The sequence below is a fragment of the Ailuropoda melanoleuca genome, chromosome 5 (assembly GCF_002007445.2).
Source record: "Ailuropoda melanoleuca isolate Jingjing chromosome 5, ASM200744v2, whole genome shotgun sequence".
Lineage (NCBI taxonomy): Eukaryota > Metazoa > Chordata > Mammalia > Carnivora > Ursidae > Ailuropoda > Ailuropoda melanoleuca.
In genome coordinates this window covers 67,264,741-67,287,036 of record NC_048222.1, presented here as the reverse complement: position 1 = coordinate 67,287,036, position 22,296 = coordinate 67,264,741, and the positions used below count along the sequence as shown (strand labels likewise).

The 22,296-nt window shown below is 39.9% G+C and overlaps 1 protein-coding gene across 8 annotated transcripts in view; it reads right to left on the bottom strand.

Annotated features, from left to right (window-relative positions):
* MEIS2 (Meis homeobox 2) overlaps positions 1–22,296 on the bottom strand; it is a 203,493-nt gene that overhangs the window by 44,927 nt on the left and 136,270 nt on the right. For all 8 annotated transcript variants that reach the window (XM_002922967.4, XM_002922966.4, XM_011229582.3 and 5 more), the window contains one exon: positions 14,173–14,249. In XM_002922967.4, coding sequence (XP_002923013.1) covers positions 14,173–14,249 — 77 coding nt within the window. The remainder of the gene's footprint in view (positions 1–14,172; positions 14,250–22,296) is intronic.

The following is a 22,296-nucleotide window of genomic DNA, read 5'->3' as shown; positions in this document are numbered from 1 at the left end:
TGGCTACCCACAGATTCCAACTTTATTCCTCTCTTTCTATGTTGTACTGAATTGACAAAGTAGATAACCAGCCCCCGAATCTCAGTATCTTGAGTCAGTTTAGACAAACTTGACAAACGAAGGTAGTTGCTTAGGTAGGAAAATCTTCTGATCTGACCATCTCGATAACTCCAAATTCAGTAGCTTTTGGTGAAACTCTACACATGACTTTGACTTGGTGTTTGAGTTCTTTCGCCCTTCTGAATAGGGGCTTCTACCTACAACACTCCTTTAAGAAACGGCCCATCAAAATGACCAAAATAAGGCATTGTGCATAGCCTCTACACAAAAGCTAAATAAGAAACACTTTTCATAAGATGGTGTTTCATTTTTCTCTCGTGCTGCCTTTTAAAAATTTATAAATCGTCATGAAAGTGACAAGCCAAAGTGTATAAATGGTCCCCGTTGAAGTAAATCACTTTAGAGCAGTGCTCACCCATACCAAAGGTCCTTGCTCTTCACCACCAGACCAACACCACACTATCAGGAAGATTGTTTTTGTTTTGAAGCCAACCTGTCAGGGAGCAGGATGCCAAGGAATTTCACAAAGAGGAAAAACTCATGAGGTTGACTCCACACTCTTAGAAGATTTTTAATCTTCACAACTACGCAAAACTGTGGAATGTCTACTGAAGTCAAAACTTTCATGGCATAAGAGTTTACCCCTATATCATTCTATCTAAACCTGGAAGAAAAACAGTGTACTTCATTACCTTGTTTGCTATTCCATTTTTATGAAAACACCTGTGCTTTAAATAGATGCAAAACTTTTTTTTTTTTTTAACTCTTGTTGGTCTTTCCAATTGGAAATTGTAAACTGTGGCTTGAAATCTTGTTCTCTATAGTGTTCTGCCTCAGCAAGCCCCTATATGACCACATAGGGAGTTGTTCTTGTCAGAGTCCCCTCTAAANCTTGTTTGCTATTCCATTTTTATGAAAACACCTGTGCTTTAAATAGATGCAAAACTTTTTTTTTTTTTTAACTCTTGTTGGTCTTTCCAATTGGAAATTGTAAACTGTGGCTTGAAATCTTGTTCTCTATAGTGTTCTGCCTCAGCAAGCCCCTATATGACCACATAGGGAGTTGTTCTTGTCAGGGTCCCCTCTAAATACAGCAGTCAGGGGCGCCTGGGTGGCGCAGTCATTAAGCATCTGCCTTTGGCTCAGGGCGTGATCCTGGCGTTCTGGGATCGAGCCCCACATCAGGCTCCTCTGCTATGAGCCTGCTTTTTCCTCTCCCACTCCCCTTGCTGTGCTCCCTCTCTCGCTGGCTGTCTCTATCTCTGTCAAATAAATAAATAAAATCTTTTAAAAATAATAAATAAATGAATAAATAAATACAGCATTCAGCGTGAACTTGCCCCTCCTTCCCTAAGCTCCTCCCAGTGCTCTCTATCGTCAAGGCCTCCTCTCTCTTTCTGGACAAGCTCATCTGCTCCCAGGGCCTTGAATAACATCTGTACCCTCAGGCCTACCTTTCCTTCCCCTTGTGCGGTCCCACAGTGTTTCCTGTTATTCTGACCTCTTCCCCTTCAGGGCTCATCTCTATTTTGTGCTATCTATTGTGAAAACAAGATCATCTTCCCAGAGACACCAGCAGGCCCTACTCAAATCTGCTGTCATTGTGGAAAGAATCCCCAAACCCTTGCTCCCCAAGGCACGAAGCCCAGAGTTGTTGTAGCTTCTTTTGCTGTTCGCACCCTATGCTGAATTAGTCACCAAATCCTGCCACGTTTTTTTAACAATAGAGATAAAATCGGTTCCTTTTCCATTTTAATAGCTAAATCTCTGATTCAGGTTCTGTTTAAGTCACCTATAGTCTACTGTGACTGGTCTCTTTCTCCCTCTCTTCTAATCAATTCAAAATACAATGGTTAAAATCATTTTCATCTCACTTGCTTTGACTAGATTTTTTTTTTTCAGTTCACAGGCTTAGAATCATAAAATAATGGAATTTTAAAGATAGAAAGGACCTTAAAAATCACCCAGTCCCCATTCTTTTATGGATGAGGGAATAGATACTGAGAAAGACTAAATTGCCCAAGATCATACAAATTGTCTGAGCTGGAATTAGACCCAAGCTGCCGACATCCCAGTCAATTCCCTTTAAACCTTCGCCCTGCATCATCCTTTGTGTGAGTGCGGAAGCTTCCTCCATGCCCCAGAACCCCACGCACCGGGCTGTCTGTCTCTCTCATGGTGCCTCACGCACTTGCAAATTCCTTTTTCTCCAGTCAGGGAGAGCTGGCTTCCTCCCAGCCTCCTCCTTTACTCAATTTCCCCACTTTCATGGTCTCTTGTACTATTTCTATCCAACTACTAAAAGACTTCCTTCCTCTGATTCAAAACTAACTTCAAATCTAATGTCCAAGAAATGGCATGCTAGTGGTAGCCCTGTTACCTCCTTACTCAGCTATGATGCCTGTTTGTTTCCTTGGCCTTCTCTCTAGCTTCTTTGACTTTAAGTCAACAAAAAATCAGGAGCACCTACTAAGAGCTAAGTGAAGTGAATAACCCCTGTGTCACTTAAAAGGCAGAAAAAAAAAAAAAAACCCAGGTCAATCCAGAGATTATTTCAAACCCTCCACTAGAGCTTGGAAACCTAGCCAAAGATCAGAACTCTCAGTCGTACAAAATACAACCTAATTTTGTTCTGTTGTGATGCCTCTTTTTCAATCCAGTTTGGTCTATTTGTGAGTGCTGCCATTAGGCTATGGCGAGAGTTTCTCGGAAGGTCTAGCAACAAAGTCCTCATTATTATTGTTGTTGTTGTTAATGCTTACTGGTGTTACTGGGAAAATCCTATCCTCTTCATAAACTGCCGATTTTCTCAAGAAATTTTACCTGTTGTCCTCAGAACAAATATAATTCATTATAATACACTACAAAGGGCTGCCCACAATTGTGTCATTAGAAGTGTTATTTAAAATTAGTACTGCCTGGGGCTGGAAATAATTTTATTGCATAAAGATTTTCTGTGGTAATGGAGTTTGACTTGTTCATTGTATCTGAAATTCTGAATTCGTTTCATCACCAACTTGATGGTAACTTGGCAGCCACTATTTATTTAGAGTGTGGGACAGGCAAGCCTTCCTTCTGAGACCAAATTATTGGCAACTCTTTAATTAATCTAGTAGAAGATGAAATGAAACCGCAGGATATTAATTCCTGCTGATACGCTAAAAACATGACACTCTTACATCATAACTAATGCTCAACTCCCTAGGGACCCAGCATCCTGAAAATGTTATCCTAAAAGAGAGCTACAGGGTCCTAGCTACTATGATGGACCCGAAGTGTGGATCTGACTTATCTGCAGACTTTGGAATCAGGACTTTTTTCAGCCCATGGGTTATGGCCCCATTTCCAAAAAAAATCTATCTGAGCCTAATGTAACCTAGCAAATCTTTCAAATGGAATAGTCTTGTGGGAGGCAAGTTGTCATTTTCTGACAAATTATTTAGGGCTCAGCTCAGGTTTCATTCTTTCTTCTTTCCCCACTTAACCCCCCTGCTCATTCTCCATAAGCGTCATTTTCTAATTAAGGAAAATGAAATTTGTAATGTGTAGAAGAGAGACATGACCTCCCTTGTGAGCCAGCCTCGCCCCTCCCCGCACACCATTAAAAAATAGAATCCAGGGGTGGTTGTTTTTTTAATTGGTATCACTTTGTCTTTAGTGCAAAGCACATGGCAATAATTTAGTGAACTTCAGTGTTTCTCTTGTGGCAAATTGATAGCATAATTTTATTATGAGTGGAACAATGACTTCTGGGAGCAGGAGAGCTTCTCCCAGAACTACACATAACTCGGTTGACTAAATGTAATACTTGGAGAAAGTAATGAAAACAGAGCTGAGGCTCAGCAAGGCCTAGAAGATTTCAGTTCTTGCTCCTGTCAAAAGGCTACTCAATAAATCATACCTGAAGCTTATTTAATGTCAGAAGCCAGTACGCTGACAAAGTGCACTGGGGTGCTCACCTCAGAAAAGGCATGCTGAGTCATGTGATCTCTGGTCCCCGGACCGATGAGGTCACATAATCCTTCTATGGATTTTAATAAGTAACTTATTATGTTCCCTTTGGTGCTAATTATTTTACACTCGTTTCCTGTTTACTGACATCGCTTTAGTAATTTCATTGTGAAAAAATTACGAGGAAAGGTAATTTGTCGGACTTTCACTATTCCATTCCACTGAGAATTTCTACTTTTCTCTTTAAGGTTTTTCTTCTACACCACCCCATGTCACCAAACACAGACATAGAAACACTGAATCCATGGGAACGTCGCAGGTTAACAGGAAGCCTGCATACGTAGCAAAGCAAAGAGCCACACTGAGTCACGCAGATCCAAGACTATCAAGATTTAGTAACTCCCAGCTAAGAAGGTATTCGGAATTTACCCTATCAAACTTGGCTTCAGGTAACACAGGAAATAAGCCAGCTGTGACCAAATTCTATTGTGCTACTTTCTACACACCTTTATAAAGAGGAAATTTGCTCATGGGCATTCAAAAATACCCGTGCATCCTTTCAACTGCACTGGCAAATAAAACAATAAGATTCAGATCCACAATTGGGAAGAAAAAAAAAAAAAAAGGACCACTTGGCCCAATGAAATCCTTATGCATTTCGTTTATACATTAGGTTGAGTATTCTCACCCAGCAGACTACTGGAATCATAATCCCCTCTTCTGAAGAGGGTGCATTCTGAATTTTAGAGAACAGAGTGTGTAGAGACAAAGAAAGCTGCCCATGTGTTCATCATTTTTCAATGAAATGATATCCAAAATCTTTTTAAAGAGAAGACAGTTTAACCTTGAAATTACCTAAATGTCAATATCAGGCAGGTGAAAGTATGCAGATATCTGTGACCATCTCTATGAACAAGATCTATCAATCAATAACAAAAAAGGAATTTTCTGGCACTCATTCTCATGATATACTCTTAGTCAAGAACGGCCAGGTCCTTCCTTAAGAACTGACTTGAAACCATTAAGCCAGGAGCATTAAAGAGATTATTCACCTGTGGGCTTTGAGGTAGAGTTGAATCCAGGTCTTTGGGGATTAATCCACTATCCCACCGCTCCTTTAGTAATTACTGCTAAAGTTTTTGCTTATCTAAAGGCATTAAGGAAGTTTGGAACTTAGGAGGTCAACATTAAACAGCCTGAAACCGCAGCTTGCAGGGACTTATCTAAAAGATAAGCTGTATCTAGAGACAGATGGGAAATCTCTTCTCTCTCAATGTTTACCTTGCAAGGGAAAAAGAGAAAGAACCTTGCATGTGTTTCAACCCAAGCGCAGAATTAACAATTCTGGATGAGGGCGGGGAGTTAGCTGCAAATCTATACTGAGCGTTCAGTCAGCAATGATGATTCTGATTCATGCACAAAACACAAACAAAAAACAGAAACAGGGTTTTCTATTATGATCACAATAAAACAATGAAGCAGGAAAAAAATGAGGAGAAAACAAAATTTTAAAAACCCAAGAAGTCTGTCTATATTTTTCTATCCAGGTTTCTAAAAGGATAAAAAAATTATTTCCTTATTTCTAGAGAATAGAGGAAATAATTGTGAGTGTCATGAATTGGACAGCATTTCTGGGGTAAGCACTGGGAGGTGCCACCTAGCTGAGGCTCCCTCTCTAATACTTGAAAAACCCAACACAATGAACACAAGAGCAGCAACAACAGAACAAGTCCTTAAGATCAAGAGGTTAATAGGACCTACATTTACTCATTAACAGAGCAGATTCTCAATTAAGTAATTTTTGGAAGACTGCTCTCCAATGAATGAATGTGTGAATGAACAAGTGAAGTGAATGAGGATCTGGTCTAAAGACTATTCATAAAGTACTTATTTCTCTGAGAGCGTATCTTTGGAATACATTTTAAAAACATTCTATGCCGGGGGAAATGGAGGAAACGAGGAAAAAAGATTTACTGGAAAAAGCAGCAATGGGTTAAAAGGGACTGAGAATACAGAACCAAGCAGTAGCCACCCAGACTCTAATTCTTAAGAGTAAAAAATGTAAAGAAAGTGAACACAGCATTTGTATATTCCGATCTTTTCATCTTCCTTTGAATAGCTTCTAATATAAGGGCTCTGTTTACATTTACAAGCATCTTTCGATTTTCTGCATTCTGGAAATAAGTTGGAGTGCAATTAGCAAAGTCCTTTTTGTTGAGTTTTGTTTAAAATACAGGATTGTCGATCTGTGGCTGGGGTTAGGAATACTTGCTGAATCTGTTGCTATAAGATAATTTTGTAATATTTTCAATAGCTCCTCTTCATTTTTTTTTCTATTTTAAAATAAGTAAATAGCAAGCCAATATCATCCGACTTTAAAATCATGCAACCCACTGAAATATCAACTTTTATTTCTGCGTTACTTTGAGAAACCATGTAGATGATGCCAATTGAGATGGATAAAGGACTTATTTGAGCAAACCTTGTCTCTCCTCCAAATCCTGGTATAATGAAGTGCAGAACTACGTAGAGCCTTGTGCCTCACGCAGGACTGGTCTGTGGAGTTCATTGTCCTCATCAATGAAAGAGGGGGGCTAATTCTAAAAAATCATCAAATATCAAAAATCGTCTACATTTTTGGCCAAATTTCTTTCCATATTTAGAGACTAAGTTTGAAAAATGGTAACTTTCAGCATGAGAAATTTTATCTTCAAAAAAGTTCTCATTTAAATATTTTCTTTAAAGGGGCAATGTTTGGAACTGTTTCAGAAACTTGTTGCATTCCTTTTTTGTTGTTTTGTGTTTTCTCTGTAGCACTGTACTTTCCTCTAAACGAGGAACTTTTTTTCCCCCTTATTGGCATTCCAACCCAGCAAAGAAATATGCATCCTGAGATAATGCTGCCAGCTTGCTATGAAAACCATATTTCATTCTTTCTTTGCAGAGCGAAAGGGAAAAGCACAAAGGAGCTGGTCTAATTGAATGTAAAGGATTGCAGCAAACCTCCCCTTTGAGTCCCCTCGCTGGCATCCCCTTCCTTTATTTCCCCCTCTACTCCTTTTGTTTACCACTCTTAAAAGGCTCTTGCTGAGTCTGAGCTGCTTGCCCAAATTTGGACTGAATCTCAATTTCTGGAAATGGTACTGCCATCCCTACAGGACAGAAGGTGTCTAGAAATGCTGGTCTGACGTGGCAGGAGACTGGAGGCACGGCTGCTGGGGTCCAATAAATATCCTCAGGGCTTCCGATCAGTGTGGGAATCTCACACATCTGCTGCAGGAAGTGAGGTGGGAAAATGTGGCAGTTGTCCCTCTTGCTCAAAACTGTTATGTCCTGGGTGGATGCCCTGGTCGCCCCCCAGCTACATGTGCTGTAGACAGCAAAATAAAGCCCAGGTAGGGCTTCAGGCCCATTTAGGGCCATCCCTCTGGTTAAACATTAATCATGTGTGTATTTTCCTTTTCATGGTTTAAATCTCTCCTCCTACCTCCTTTTGGTTTTCCTCTCAGAAAGAACTGCATGCCCCCAAGAAATGATACTATGACCACGGAGGCCGTGGTGTAGAGAGGGGTAGACTGGAGGCCCTGATGCTGAAACAAACTTAGTTCCTTCACCCCATGAGCTGCTGTCGGTAAGAAAAGGCTCTGGTTTTAGCCAAAGATCTCATGGGGCTGGTTGGCACCGCACCCCTTGGCATCTCTGTCTCCTTCCGTGGTCACTGATTTTTTTTTTTTTTTTTTCTGGCAGAGGAGGCCATCGGAAAGAGAAGCCTTTCCCCTCAAGTTCACCAAACTGGAGTTCAAAAGCAGGCTTTTTTTGTATTCACTTCCTCAGCATCGGCAGTTCCAGCACATTAAATGCTGACAATGAATCTAGCACCTGGCAAATCTGACTTGAGATTCAAATGGATTTTTATTCAGAAACACAGACGTTACTGGGAAATAATCACTGCAGACGGCAGCTATGTGTCTAATAAACGGCCATGGTGCAAACTGCTGAGCAGAGAGAGGATTCATCCAGCAGCCTCGTTCCCTTCAGGTTTCTCTCAACTCCACCTCCCCGGTTTATCACTCCTTCCTTCAATCCTTTCTCTCTTGAGATGAAAGTGTCCAGCTATCTCTGTACCTCACTGAGATTTCCTGCACCACTGGCCAATTATTCCATATGTCTACTACAAAATTATTTTACTCCATTCCCAGCGCACGCGTGAGGTCCTAATATCACCCTGTATTTCCCGGTGTCTGCTCCCCTTGCTGTGGGATGGCAACAAAGACACGTCTGAGAGTGACTTTTCTTGGCTGTAAAGAAGTGTAACTCTTTTACCACCTACAGCCTCCTATGAATTTAGGCTTCACACCGGGCTCGGGGCTTCACTGACTTAGGGCTTGAAACTGACCCTGTGGTCCTGAAACCCACCTCGGACATTAGCATGGCCCTTCATGTGGATGCAGCAAAGAAAAGCATCTGGGCACCCAAGTCTATCTAGACTGAGGGATTTGGGAGGAGAAGGACTGCTTTCCTCGGACTACCGCTCTGTTTCTGTCCATATTTCGATCAGGGCTGGGAAGTTCTTTGAACGATTGTACCTTTTCTTTTCAGAGCACTTTTAACATACATCATGTCCTCACACACAAATTCTTTGTCTCTACATCATTTCATTTCACGCAGAAGAAAACCAAGTCACCTGGGTCGTCAGCAAGCCTTCCACAGGGGAAAGAGAACAAAGCTAGAAGAGAAACTGATTCCAAGAGAACTCTCCCAGCATAGTTCCTGAGTCCTAACTGAACAGGTTCCTATGCATGCTGGAAACATTCTTCGGTGTGGCCACATTGAAATAGGCACAATGAAGCGGGCACTTTCCCAGAGCTGCTACAAAGTGGAGGTCCAATTATTAAAAGCTGTTGGACCAAAAGTGTCGTGAGACCCTTCATGGAAAGGTGGGGCCAAGAGGGTACAGCTACTTAATATCTTCCGTTTGAGAGGCTGTACCAGGACATTTAACTATCACACAAAGGATCTCTCTGAACTACCTTCGACCGGAAAGTTCTTTGAAATTTAAGTTTTGTGCATTTTTATTTGGGGCCCTGGAGACAGCCTTCTATCAAGAAAATAAGTCCTTTATGCCTAGTATACCTGTACTCTGTCAGTAAGTCACCCTGTGGATTTTGCTTGTTGATATAGAGAGAAGATAATTACTATGGTGACGTGAGCTTTTAAAAGTACAGTACTTCTTCCTTTTAAAATTAACCTGGAGGGGCACCTGGGTGGCTCAGTCAGTTAAGCGTCTGACTCTTGATTGTGGCTCAGGTCACGACGTCAGGGTAGTGAGTTCAAGCCCTGAATCAGGCTCCATGCTCAGCAGAGAATCCTCTTGAGATTCTCTCTCTCCCTCTTCCTCTCCCTCTGTCCCCACCCCACGTACACACACGCACTCCCTCTCTTTCTCTCAAATAAAATCTTCAGAAAATAAAATGAAATAAACCTGGAAATAGGAACTTCAAAATTAATATTGTAATTCAGACAGAACGTTGAGGAAAGTTACATGAGAACATGGAAACATCATGACTTCTGTCATAGTATTTTTAACTTAATGGATTTTAATTGTCAAAGTTAAGACTGCCATATTTCAGTGATTATTATTGTCAAAGATGTATGACTGCACCCCAACAAATTATTCAAGCAAGAACTTCCTCATTAAAGAAAAAAAAGAACTTCCTCACTAAAAAATAATTAAAAAAAAAATCTTCTGTCCATGATGTTGTAAGCACGCCTCCTGAGGAAATACCAGAGAGTTAATACCCAAAACTTTCCTTCAAGACGTCTAACCTTCACAGCTATTTGAAGCCCCTTACCTCCTAGGGTTCCCTAATCTTACCTCCCTGGCATCAAAGAACTACAAAAAAAAAAACAAAAAAAAACCCAAAACCGGACCCACCAAAAATCCGATCATCTAAGAAACTACAAAAGTCTATCTTTGTTTAACGTAGAAGCGATGCACATATATGAGAATGTTCGCTGAACCTACCGTGGTGATCGTTTCACCGTATATGTCAGTGGAACCATCATGTTGTATGCCTTAAACTTACACAGCGACATATGCCAATTATTTCTCAGTAAAATTGGGGGAAAAAAGGAAAAAAGAAAATGTTTTAAAAGGGCTTAGCATAGGCTGGTATCTAGTGAATAGTAAATAAGTGATAACAAAATAAATTAGATGCAATATGCTTGTGAGCTCCATGACGGCAAGAATTATGTCTCCTTCATCTATAAAATCACCAACTTCTAGTCCATATACATGCTCAATAAACAGATGTTACTTATAGAATGTGGGAGGGGGGAGAAGCTATGCACAGAAAGTTTTCTGCTCTAAAATTTTCTTTCCCCTTAAAAATGTCTTCTTCCCCTTGAAAGAAATCTCCACTCTAGCTTGTAAGCTCCTTAATGACTTCTTTATTGAATCATTGTATGGAATCCTAATTCTCATTTTCACGACGTATTTTTAACTTTTAATAGACAGCATCCACCTTGCATGCCAGCATTACGCCGAGCACTCAGCCTGTAGCATTTGGTGAATTCCCGCAACTATACGAAATCTGGAGCCCGTTGTCCCCATTTTACAGATGAGGAAACTAAAGCGTAAATGGGTAAGAAATCTGCTGAAGGTCAAACATCTGAGAGATGATGGAACAAGGATTTTAACCCCCCCTGAGTCTGGTTCGGGAGCCTGAGCGCTTCCCCACCAGCCATATTACCACTCGAGCTTGAATCACTACCCAGTCAAATCACACCGCGTTTGCTTCTCCAACATGAGTAGGTTATTCAGCTGAAGGACATGCATTTCTCTGCTGTTTTTCTCTAATGCATGTACACTGGTTGTGCTAACCCGCAGGGAAAACCAGTCTTGCCACTTTTGATTAGCTTCAGCAGTGAAGCATATACATTGAAGAGCTGGTTATCATGGTTTAGAAAAAAAGAAGTCTTAATTAGATGACTGATTCTTTCGGTGCTTCTGAGGGCTAACTGTAAGAAAAAACGACTCCGTGTCCTAAACTCCACTCTTTTCCTGCAATCACATTTGATTTGGTTGTATCGTCACTGTTTGCATCTTCCCTAGTGTAAATACGCTGGCAAAGCCCATTACAATTATTCCTAACCCTGGCTGCTAGGATAAAACGATCTGTAATTCCCTTAATTATCTCCTAAACTTCCTTTTTGCTTATTTGTTCTAAAATTGCCTACTGATCTTAACAGGCCTGTTTTTACTGCTTCTTGCTCTTGTCAGGTACGTGGAGCCAGGCCCTACTGCTTGTTACTCTGGATGTGGGCGTTACGTTACAGCGCTGCTTAACCACCCTGTCCTTGCTTGGCCTTTGTATTTCAAGAAGTACATGAGAAGCACAACTAGTACAGCAGTCATCCATGATTTTGTGATCTGTGTGCTTTCTAGACTATTCCTAACTCTTTGGGTACAAGCCTCACAGGACACAAGCCTAACATCCTGGTCTTAATCAGAGAAGTGGGTCTTATTTCCAAGGAGAGCTGACTGAATGAGGTTTGGGAACTGCTCTCTGATCCCTGTGCTTTTTTGCTGAGAGCGCTCAGGGCCTGGAGAAATAGCTTAGAGCCCACTGTTACCAGGTCTCTTAGGCGTCACTTAGCACTTAAGGACAGTGATTATGAAGGCCTTTGAAATTAGGCTGGATAGCTTTCTCTGTTTCGAAGCTGACTTCATCAAGGCATTGGACAGTTTCGAAACATACTGGAGTCACCGGTGATCTCTTTTAAACGTCTTTGTGAAATCCCCAGAAACTCGATCCCTATATGAAATTCTTGGTAGTCTTTTCGAGCTATTTGCTATACTGTCCTCATGAGTCACACCTTATTATCAAAGTTACAGTAGCCATTAACTAAGAATTGGACCTCGGGGCAGGGTTATAGGGTTTTTCAGAAGGAAGTGTGAAAATTAGGAAGATGGAATTATTTTGTAGAGACGTAGGTGTCAACGTTTATGCCACATCATGGAAAGTCTACCGAGCAACAGACTGTCACATCCTAACCCTGGGCGTTCTGCAGCAAATACGGCTCAAATGATAGAGAAACAAGACACCTAAACTATCACACCGACAGAACTCCTCGTACGTGCCTCTGGGCTCAGTGGTATTCAGAAAATAAGGGTGCTCTTTCCAGGTTCCCACCAGGTGTCTGATTGTGAGAAACGCCCCTCTTTAGATACAGGAGCTCAGCTTCTTCACTCTTGAAGTATAATGACTACATCAAAAAGTACAGGGAAAGGATGATATGGGACAGTACGCTCAAGAAGAGCATCAAATGTCAATGCCCAATCTTCGCGCGTAAAGACTCAATCTCTCTCAAACACTCCCATCACCACCTTCCTCAACTTGCCCCACGTGTACAAAAATTACGATTCTAAAGCAATATTAACTGCATGAAGGACCACTGACTATGGAGCGGCTGAGTTTGGCCACCAGTGTGTCATCAAATAACGTGCAGGGTGAATAAGTTTCCCGCAGTTAACAGAGAGCGTATTTATTTTTCCTATTTTAGACCCCCGATAGCTTGTGCGGGGAACATAAAAATGGAATATAGATGTGGACGTATATTCTATGTATTTACACTATGAGGCTCGTATCAACATATAATCACATACACATGCCCGTCAGGAGCTTATAGCCTTTATCCCAAGTTTTTGGTCTAAAGGGTATCTTTAAATGTACATGGTTCCAATCTTTAGAAGAAAATTAAAGTGAATTCAAGTCTGTATTGTCTATCCTTTCTTTCTGCCTTTCTTTTCAGGTTAGCAGTTTATTTCTGCATTAATCACCCTGACAGAAGCAAGGCAACTCAATTTTCTGCTTCTGTAGGTAGGCACATCACTTTCTGTACAGCACTAGGCATGAAAAGGGCTGCAGCTAAGCTTTGGTTACTGGTGTAATTGAAATGCTATCCACACTATAGGGTGCATTAAAGTCAGATAACGGCAGTTCCTGTGGCCAATTTAAGTAGCTTGACTTCCCTGGGAAAAAAAAAAATTGCCTGACAGATAAGGCAGACAAACTGGCTAATTCTCCAAGCATGTCTCTCATTGTGATCCTAGAAAAATGAGGAAAAAATGAATCACAGAACCACAAAATCAATTGACCCTCGGGTAGCTCATCAGGCAGCGAGCCTGATAAACCTAAAAGCTTTGTTAATGTCTGCCTGCCTGTATCCCACAGATAGAGCACTTTGTAAATGAACTTGCTTTGATAAATATATTAAGGAAAGCTGTGAATAAAGGCAGAGACTTCTCGTTTGTAAATACAACCTCTGCTACATGGAATTAGAATGATAAAACGGAGTTCCATGTAATTAAGTTTGTATAAGGCCTGAAATCCGTGCAAATACTTTCCCTGAATTTTGAAAGGGATCTGTCAGTTCAATTAATCTGAACATCACCCCAAGAATGTACTGAACAAAATTAAGCTGCTGATAAAACCTGGGCCAGTATTTTGATAAGTAATTCCTATATCATTTCTTGGCCACTGTGATCATTTTATTTAATCCTCTGCCCCTCCTTTTCCTCAGTTACCCTCTAAGCCACATACAAAGGGTGATGGTCCATGCACCACACAGGAGTAATCTGTCACATCGCAAAGCTCAAAATGGGAAAAGCTTTTTTTTCCCCTGTGTTAAAAAAAAAAATTAGGGTAAATAAATTTCTATTAGGAAATGCTAAAAAGCCTGCATCAACATCACCCCTCAAAGTCTAGACAAAAGAAACCTTCCCAGAGCTGATAACTCCATACAAGGACTGCACATACACACACACACACACACACACACACACACACACACACAGAAAAAAAACCCACAGTCACTCTTTTCAATATGAATGACCTGAACAAGAATGTGTGGTTCAACTGGAGAATTTTGAAGCATCAGCGATGGGAAAAGCGAGGTGGAGGGGAGGAGAGAAAGAGGAATATATCTTAAAGCCACCATGTACCTTTTCGTCCCCTACCCATTACTTTCACACCTCAGGGTAGAAACAGAGACGTTACCCTCCTCAATTTCATTGGTTTCAGAAACAAAAGAGAAAACAATTATTTAGAAATCTTATTTCAGCCATGGGAGAAAGACATTGATTTTTGGGTCACTCACCAGTTGTTTACTTGGAGGATTGTAAGTCCTGTGTCTTGCGCTAACTGTTTCTTCTGTTCTTCGGAAGGGTACGGATGCTAATGGAAAAACAAATGTTTTAAAAGATGTATCAGAAGTTAAGAAAGACTCACTTACTTCTAAGAATGAAACCACTGTTTGTGATTTCTTTAGTCTATGGCTTGATTTTCCTAATCGAGGCTTTTTTTTTTTTTTTTAATCATGTGTAGAAAAATAGAGGCAGGGACAAGAATCCAAAAAACCGGCATTAGCAGCCCCCTCGTTCCTGCCACACTTTGGAGGGCCGGCCGTAAAAAAACAAAGTGTTTTCAGTTACTCAATTGCTTCAGCTGGTCAGGGTTGGAAAGCACTTTCGTGATGGCATCAGATTTTTGGTTATCTGCAATCACTTCAGTTACACTAAGAGAACTAGTTTCAGGGCCATTTTACTCTACTGCCTCGAAAACCTACATGAAGCCCTTATCCTAAGTCATCTTCGTGAGATGGCCAATATAATCGTTATTTCCTAGTGAATCTGAGGTTATTGACAGCAGAAGTTTGGAGAGTGAGATAGTACATACTCACTACGATTCTTAGAAGCCACAGCAACTGCTCTAATTGTAACAGAGTTTACTGCCCGTATTTATGTTGACTCCTTTCAAGGACAGTGGGAGATGCACTTGTGTTTACTGGTTACTGCTCTGCATTAACACAATGGGTCACACACGATGACCACACATCAAAAGGAGTCAATGACGTGCAAGGCTTCATATAGAAATTTTATTTTTGACCTTCTGGTATGGCAATCAGCAAATGAAGCCATGGGTTTCAGTGCTTTTTCGTTCTTTACTTCCCATCACGGCTCATCAACACTTGTACTGAACCACCCTCCCGTCACCGACCGCTTTCCTCCATCATTCTGAATTCAAGGATTGTTATTTTAGAATCACACACTCACTTTCAGAGACACTGCAGTTGCACGTACATAATTATAAAACACGCCTCTAGAGAGGTCCCTGCTCTAAATTCACTGGTTTTCTTAAACAGAAAAGTAAACTTTTATCTGGCATGTCAACGTCATTCATAAACTAGGAAGCCTTTAATATTATTTCCCATCAACATCATTAAAGGGTGACATTAGGAACAACAGAATATTCCATTCAGAGCATTCTAATCATCCCAGGGTTGGAGAGAATGCGTGTTTTTCAATCATCTAAAATTTTATTCTTCCGGTATTTCATCTTCTATAATAGTGTGCATTATCCAAAATGTGCACGATTCCTTATTAGCAAACCCAAATGCCATTAGGTTAAACAAAATCCCCTGTACAGCAAAAGGGGTTAACCAGATTTGTATTAATATAGAAGCCAGGCTTTTAATATTCTGCAAATGTTAACAAAGAAAGATGATAATGTTGAGTTAATATGGGTTAAGCATAAAATGAAAATAAATTTTTCTGATTGCGAGGTGTTGACACTTTTTTGGCTAGGGCCTCCAGCCTGTTCCTGAAAGCTGTGTAATTACAGAAGGCTTTTCCCCTCCTTCCCCCTCCTGCTTCGAGCCTACCCACATTAGTAATGACCCCTTCACTGCTTCAAAAACCACTAATGGTCTTCAGCACGGGCAAGAAAAATGAACAGGATAAATTGGAATCCACAGTCAGTAATTTGCATCCTATGAGGGCTGCTTCGGCCACTCGCACTCATTCCTGGCCATCAATCCCTGCCTGTCAGGTACAGCACTCTGCTGCCACGACAAATACTCCTCCTAGCACTCGGATTCGTCCAAACAATGTAATTGTCCTCTATTCTCCTGTTGGTAATGGAGATAATGAATGACTGCCCAAACAAGGATTGCTCATCACAGACGCCCGGGTGGCTTGAAACTGGAAAAGGCTGAGGGCACAAATTTTAATTGACTGAAAACAGTGGTTGGGGCAAAATGACCAAAAACAATCCCCAGATCCTTCTTGTCATAGTATTTTCCTGCCAAATTCAAGGGAGGGGCACCTTTTGACTTTTTGTCCCTCTAAGATTTTGAAACCTTAGGTTTCTTAGGTTATTGTCCCTATATGGAAATGACGGAAGATGGAATGGAAATGTGCAAGTCACCAAAAGGAAAACGAGGACTCACTGCAAGAGTGCGTAAATATGTACCAGTAACGTCATCCAGTGTGTTGTTTCTTTACGTGGCGTTTTCTCTCTGGTGTATTCAGTCTTGCTCACTGTTGGATGCATTTGCTCAAGGCAGGTCTAACAAGACTGGGTGTTGTGGGGGTGTGTGTGTGTGTGTGAAAAAGAGGGATGGAGGCAGACGCGCACGCACGTGCGTGCACACACACACAAGGTTTAGATGAAATAAAAGTTCAGGATGTTAAGGAAGTAGACATGTAGAAAGCTGATGTGAGTGGAAAGCCAAGTCCTTCAAGTAGGACTGTAAATTCTGATCAAATACCCAGAATTCTTTCCAGTGTTTTATTAGAAATTTAGTCAAATGACCACAAAATTACATAAACAGTACATTTTATCTTGGGAATCCCTGAGCCGTACTTTCATTCTACTATGAGAGCAGTTGCAAATTCCATCCACAATCATTAAAAAAATTGGGACCTTACCAAAATTCACCTTGCACAGATGGCTTTTTTTTTTAATTAATAGGGAAGACCATAATAACTTTAACTTATTTAAATAACGTTCTGTGGTTTTTGAACATTCGTGATTCTATGCCCCTTTTATACATGGAGTGGACTGTTTATCTGAAAGTGTTCTGGCAGTCCGCCACTATATTTCTAAAATTAAAAAAGGGATGGAAAACAATCAGCTTTCAGAGGAACTGGAACCACGGCAATGTGTTTTGGATTAATTTACAAATATATGTATATATTTAAGGCCTAACTGTAGAACCAGAGAATTTCTACTACATGGTCTGTCATATGCATTCTTCTCCTTTATTAGAACAGACATCATATTGAAATAATAAACATGGGAAGCCTTCACTTCTTCTTTGATGTATATTACTGAATGTCTGACTGGCTCAAATTTAAAATAAACTTTGGTATGTTTGCACTTGAAAACTGGAAGTAGACCACAAGCAATAATTTGTTGTCAGTTTCCATATTCTTGGACTAAAGCTGTAGTCTAGTCTGTCCACTGTTGGGGGCCAACCCACTCTGGTCCAGTGGCCCAGGGGTGGCTCAATTTACTTTTAAGAACATACACCGTAACATAATAGCAACGATGATGATTCCCTTCATCAAGAAAGAACCAGCATAGGTCAAAGTTTTTCACGTCCCAAAATAGTTCTAAAGCCACTGTTGAATAGAAGTGAGTCACAAGGATCCGCTTACTTTGAATATCAACTGACAACTGTTCAAAAAGGTAATAAGACATGTATGGCTCACGACCCCGTGTAGATAGAAAATGTTTTTAATTGCCCCCCATTTTTTCCCCTAAAGACTCGTTTGAAAGTAAGATATTATCTTTATTCAAGATACTAACCTTAGTTAAACCGTCTCCCCTTCTTTCCTTTTGAGGTTAACCTGGTTTATCAAGTACATGGAAACGGAGCCACAATATCCTTGGAAAACATCACTGAAACAGTTTTTGGATGAAACCACTTAATAATAATCTTCTTTTGTGATTAATCCCTCCCCAGTAATGTCCAAACTGGAGATGATCTATCATGAATTTAATTCTATGTCGAAAGGACTTGGACTGATGTCTAAGAATACTTCAAGCAATATTTCTAATCATCTCATGAATTAGAAATACAGGATAAATGAAAACGGTAGTATTTGGAAGGGTGAAAAACTGGAAATAACCTATTTATCGACTGAATCATAGTTAATAAAATGTGAGGTTCTCATGAAAAGTTTTTCCCAGATATTGTTGAGTGAAAAAAAGCAAATTGTAGAACATGTATTATGACTTTTTGTAAAATAGATACATAAATAGATTAATCATATATGTATATATCTGTCCTGGTAGTGCAAGAAAACATCTGGAAAAACACACTCTGATAATGGTTTATGTTATGTAGGGCATGGGGTAGAGGCATTTACTTTTTGTTTATAGATACCTATACGGTCTCTCTGTGTACTGCCTCAAACAAGGGTTTCAAGGACTATTACTTTTTTAATTATAATTTATTGTAATTAATTCATATACTTCGTATTTTTTAAATGCCACAGTAATTTAACATTTTTATAAAGTTAGATATTCTTTTATGTTACAGTAACTCTGGCTGGATAATTTTTTTTTTAAAAGACTTTATTTATTTGTTTGACACACAGAGAGAGAACAAGCAGAGAGAGTGACAAGCACGGGCAGAGGGGGAAGCAGACTCCTGCTGAGCAAGGAGCCAATGCGGGACTCGATCCTAGGACCCCGGGCTCATGACCTGAGCCGAAGGCAGACGCTTAATGGACTGAGCCACCCATGTGCCCCTCTGACTAGATAATTTTTAAAAGCAGAACATCTGTAGGACCAGTCCTGCCTCTTAAGTTACTTCCCTACCCAATGAGTTTGACTCACTTGCTGGCCTATGAAGATTACTAGACGAGCTCTTTGAAGAACAATGTCCAATTTGCCAAATGACTTCTGCGATGATGTAGTGTAACCATTAAGACAAACAATGAAGTAATTTGTTGAGCAGGGTCTTAGTTTGAGCAAACACTTGGAAACTGATCACTCTGGTGACTGCTTCCCTTTCCTCAATCCCCTCCAAGACACTATTTGCTCTGTAGAGTTCATCTAGGTGACTTAGATTTTGATGATGCCACTCATATATGGAACCCTGCAAGCAATTTTCCTGAGGTGGACAATAAAACTGCACTGGGTAGGGGGCCTGGGTGGCTCAGAGTCCCACATCAGGCTCCCTGCTCAGCCGGTAGTCTGCTTCTCTCTCTCCCTCTGCCCCTCCCCCCTGCTTGTGCGCTCTCTTTCTCTCTCTCTCAAAATAAATAAATAAAATATTCTTAAAAAATAAAATCTTTAAAAAAATAAAAAATAAAATAAAAATTAAAAAAATAAAACTACAAACTGCATTGGGTAAATATCCCTTATTTCTCTAGGACTATGCTTACTGAACTGGGTACAAGCAGAGGTGCTGAAGATTTAACTCCTGAATAAACAAGAGCATTTTCTGGAATATCAAATTTATTCAGTGGCCATTAATTTAACATCTTTTCCTTATGTAAACAAAAAATCCTATACTATGACTAGAATGTACGCAACAAATAAAATTTTCACATAAAACAAGAAACAAGATATTTAAAACCCATCACATCCTCACAGTTGAAGGTAATCTCCTTTCCACTAAATTCATATTGCAATTTACTTGGTATTTATAATTTAAGCCTTTCATTGTCATGTCTTATTTATCTATTTTGTTTTCATTAAGTTTAACTTTCTGAGAGTAAAGCCCTGCGTTTTTTAAACTTTTGTAATTCTCCCCAACTCCATCGGAGTATCTCTAAATATTTGTAGGAAAAATGCGGGGAAAAAACCCCAACCAAACAAAAAAACAGACACAAGTTCTCAGTCAAGCTGTTCTGTCACCTTGAATAAGACTGTGCCTGGAATCCAGTCTCTGTAAGGTAAGATGAAGAGGTTAACAAAGCTCTATCAGGGTTGTGAAATATCTACAGAGATTATAATAAAGTTTGTGATGGTTAATTGTGAATCTTAATGATTCTCTCTCACACACACACACATTCTTCTCTCTCTCTTTCAAATTGTCTTGAGCTTCTAATCACTACCTCAGGACGCACTACAAACCCTTCGCTCTTCCCCTGCCAAACTCACTTCCTGTTTCTACCCTGAGCACTTCTACAGGAAACACAATGTATCTCTTGCTTTGTGTTACTATTTGTAAATGTCTGCATTTTCTGCAGGTCCCCTTATCTCTGTCCTGAGTTCTTGAGATCAGAACCACAAAATCGTAGAATAAAAAGGTCTTTAGATAGAACTATGGTCTGGAACCAACTTATGTAGATGAGAAAGCCAAGACTCACAGGCTTAAGTAACATACGCCCCGACATGGAAACAGGCAGTGGTAAGAGATGGGATAGCCACCTGCTCTCTCGACATTTAGTGGAGGTTTTTCCCACTTTAACATTAACGTTTCTCGCTGAAGTATCTTTCCCTTTTCTTTTGGTAATAGACCCTGATTTTACTTTAGGAATGTGTTCAGGGGTGGCCAAAGGACCAGGCTTAGTCAATCAACATAGTTAATCATTCCAGCTGCACTGAAAATGAAACCCAAGTTAGGTTAATGGGAGTCAGTCAGACTGTCATTCAAAAGCATTCTCTTTTCACAGGGGTTCCTCAGTCAGTAGAATATGCGCCTGGAGTTGCTGATGCCATTGTTGCCACCAAAATGGAAAAGCCTGACTGAGGATGAAGCCCATGCAGACAAAAGCAGAGCCAATGAAGAATCGATTCCTGACATTATTTCTGCACCTGGATACAGCTTTACCTAAAACTAGCTCCTTTTACCTTTCAGTTACTTGAGCCAATAAATTAGTCCTGACTCATACACATGGCACAACTTAGATTACCTGGAATCTTCCCAGTTTATTCCTTTACCCCCTCTAGCTAAAAATGATTATTTGTTGTGAAGAAGAAGAAGAAAATAAAGGAGGAGGAGGAGGAAGGGGAGGGGAAGAAGAGGAAAGAAACGAACCATTTTGCTTTCACCTATGCCTGCAAACTCTGATTAAACATGACAAAAATCTCGAGGATTGGGATTTTTTAAAAAGTTTATCAGAGTTGTGATCCCAATAAATTAAAAAATGACCTAGCTTGGAAGACAGAGGTTTAAGCATGCAATGTATATAAAATCCAGAATTTTTTAAAATTTAAATTAGAAGGGCAAAGTATGAGGTAGAATTCTTAGGGTGTTTCTTAAAATGACCAAACAGAGAGGAAGTTTCAGTATGTTTCTTGTGTCAAGTTGAAACTCTTAAGGGCAAGGATAGAAATTTACTAATCAAAATACCTAACACTCAAAAACCTTACAGAAACCAAAGGCTGTGATAATGCAAAATGACACAAATTTTGCAATCATCCAGCTAATTTAGGGTTATTTTATTTCAGTAAAATTCCCAGCTGCCGAAGGAGAGTGCATTTCACAACATTCCTTTCCATTTCCATGATTCTGGTATGGCCATCACGGCCAGTCCAAACACTGAATCCACTGGAAAATCCTCTCCAGCCAGAAGTAGTCACTCTCCCTAAAAATTTCACAGTGCTTTCTCTCCTTCTCTCTTGTGTTTTTATTTGCTCCACACTGTTTTTTATGTATATCTGTGTACTTGTGTTAGATCCTTTGTTGCACTGCAAATCATTTGAGGACAAAGGTCAAGATGAAACACACTTAGCAAGAGTCAATCCCACATAATAAGTGCTCAATACACCCCTGTCTGTGAGGCATTGCTTCTGAAATTTATAATGTTTCCTACTAGAAAGGACTGATGGTTCTACGTATTTGAAGCATAAGTACTCGGATAAAAATGGAAAGATTCAGTCATTTAACTGTTTTACCGACACAATATTTGGATATTTGAAAACATCTACTAAATTTTTCACTTTTCATCCAGATGTTTGGTGTCATGGAAACCCAGATCCCAGATTTAGATTAGTTAGTTGGGTTTTGTTTTGTTTTGTTTTTTTATGCCACATGTATATTTGGGATGAAGAAAATGTGGCTATTTCAGGAGATTCACTTTCATTTGAGTTCACATGGAAGTAAATAGATTGAATTATAATAATCACATGTTTTAAAATTCAGAAATGTTTGAGAGATTTTTTAATAATAGCCAGATCCTAAGAGATTAACATGTTTGGTTGATCTTTAGAGCCACGGTAGGAAGGCCTCATTAAAAAGACCAAAAAAGAAAAGTGCTCTCTCTCCAGTAGATAAGCTAAAGGAATACTGAATGAGCCTGATGGATTATCATCCAGAGATTTTAGGAACAGTTATTAAATTTATTATTATCAAGATAGAGATAAAATAAAAAAATGAAGAAGGAATTTCTTATGAAACCAAAGTTAATGACCGAAAGAAAAAAAAGTAAGTGTCTTGGGACAAAGTAGTAACACTTTTTGCATCTTCAAGAGGAAATGT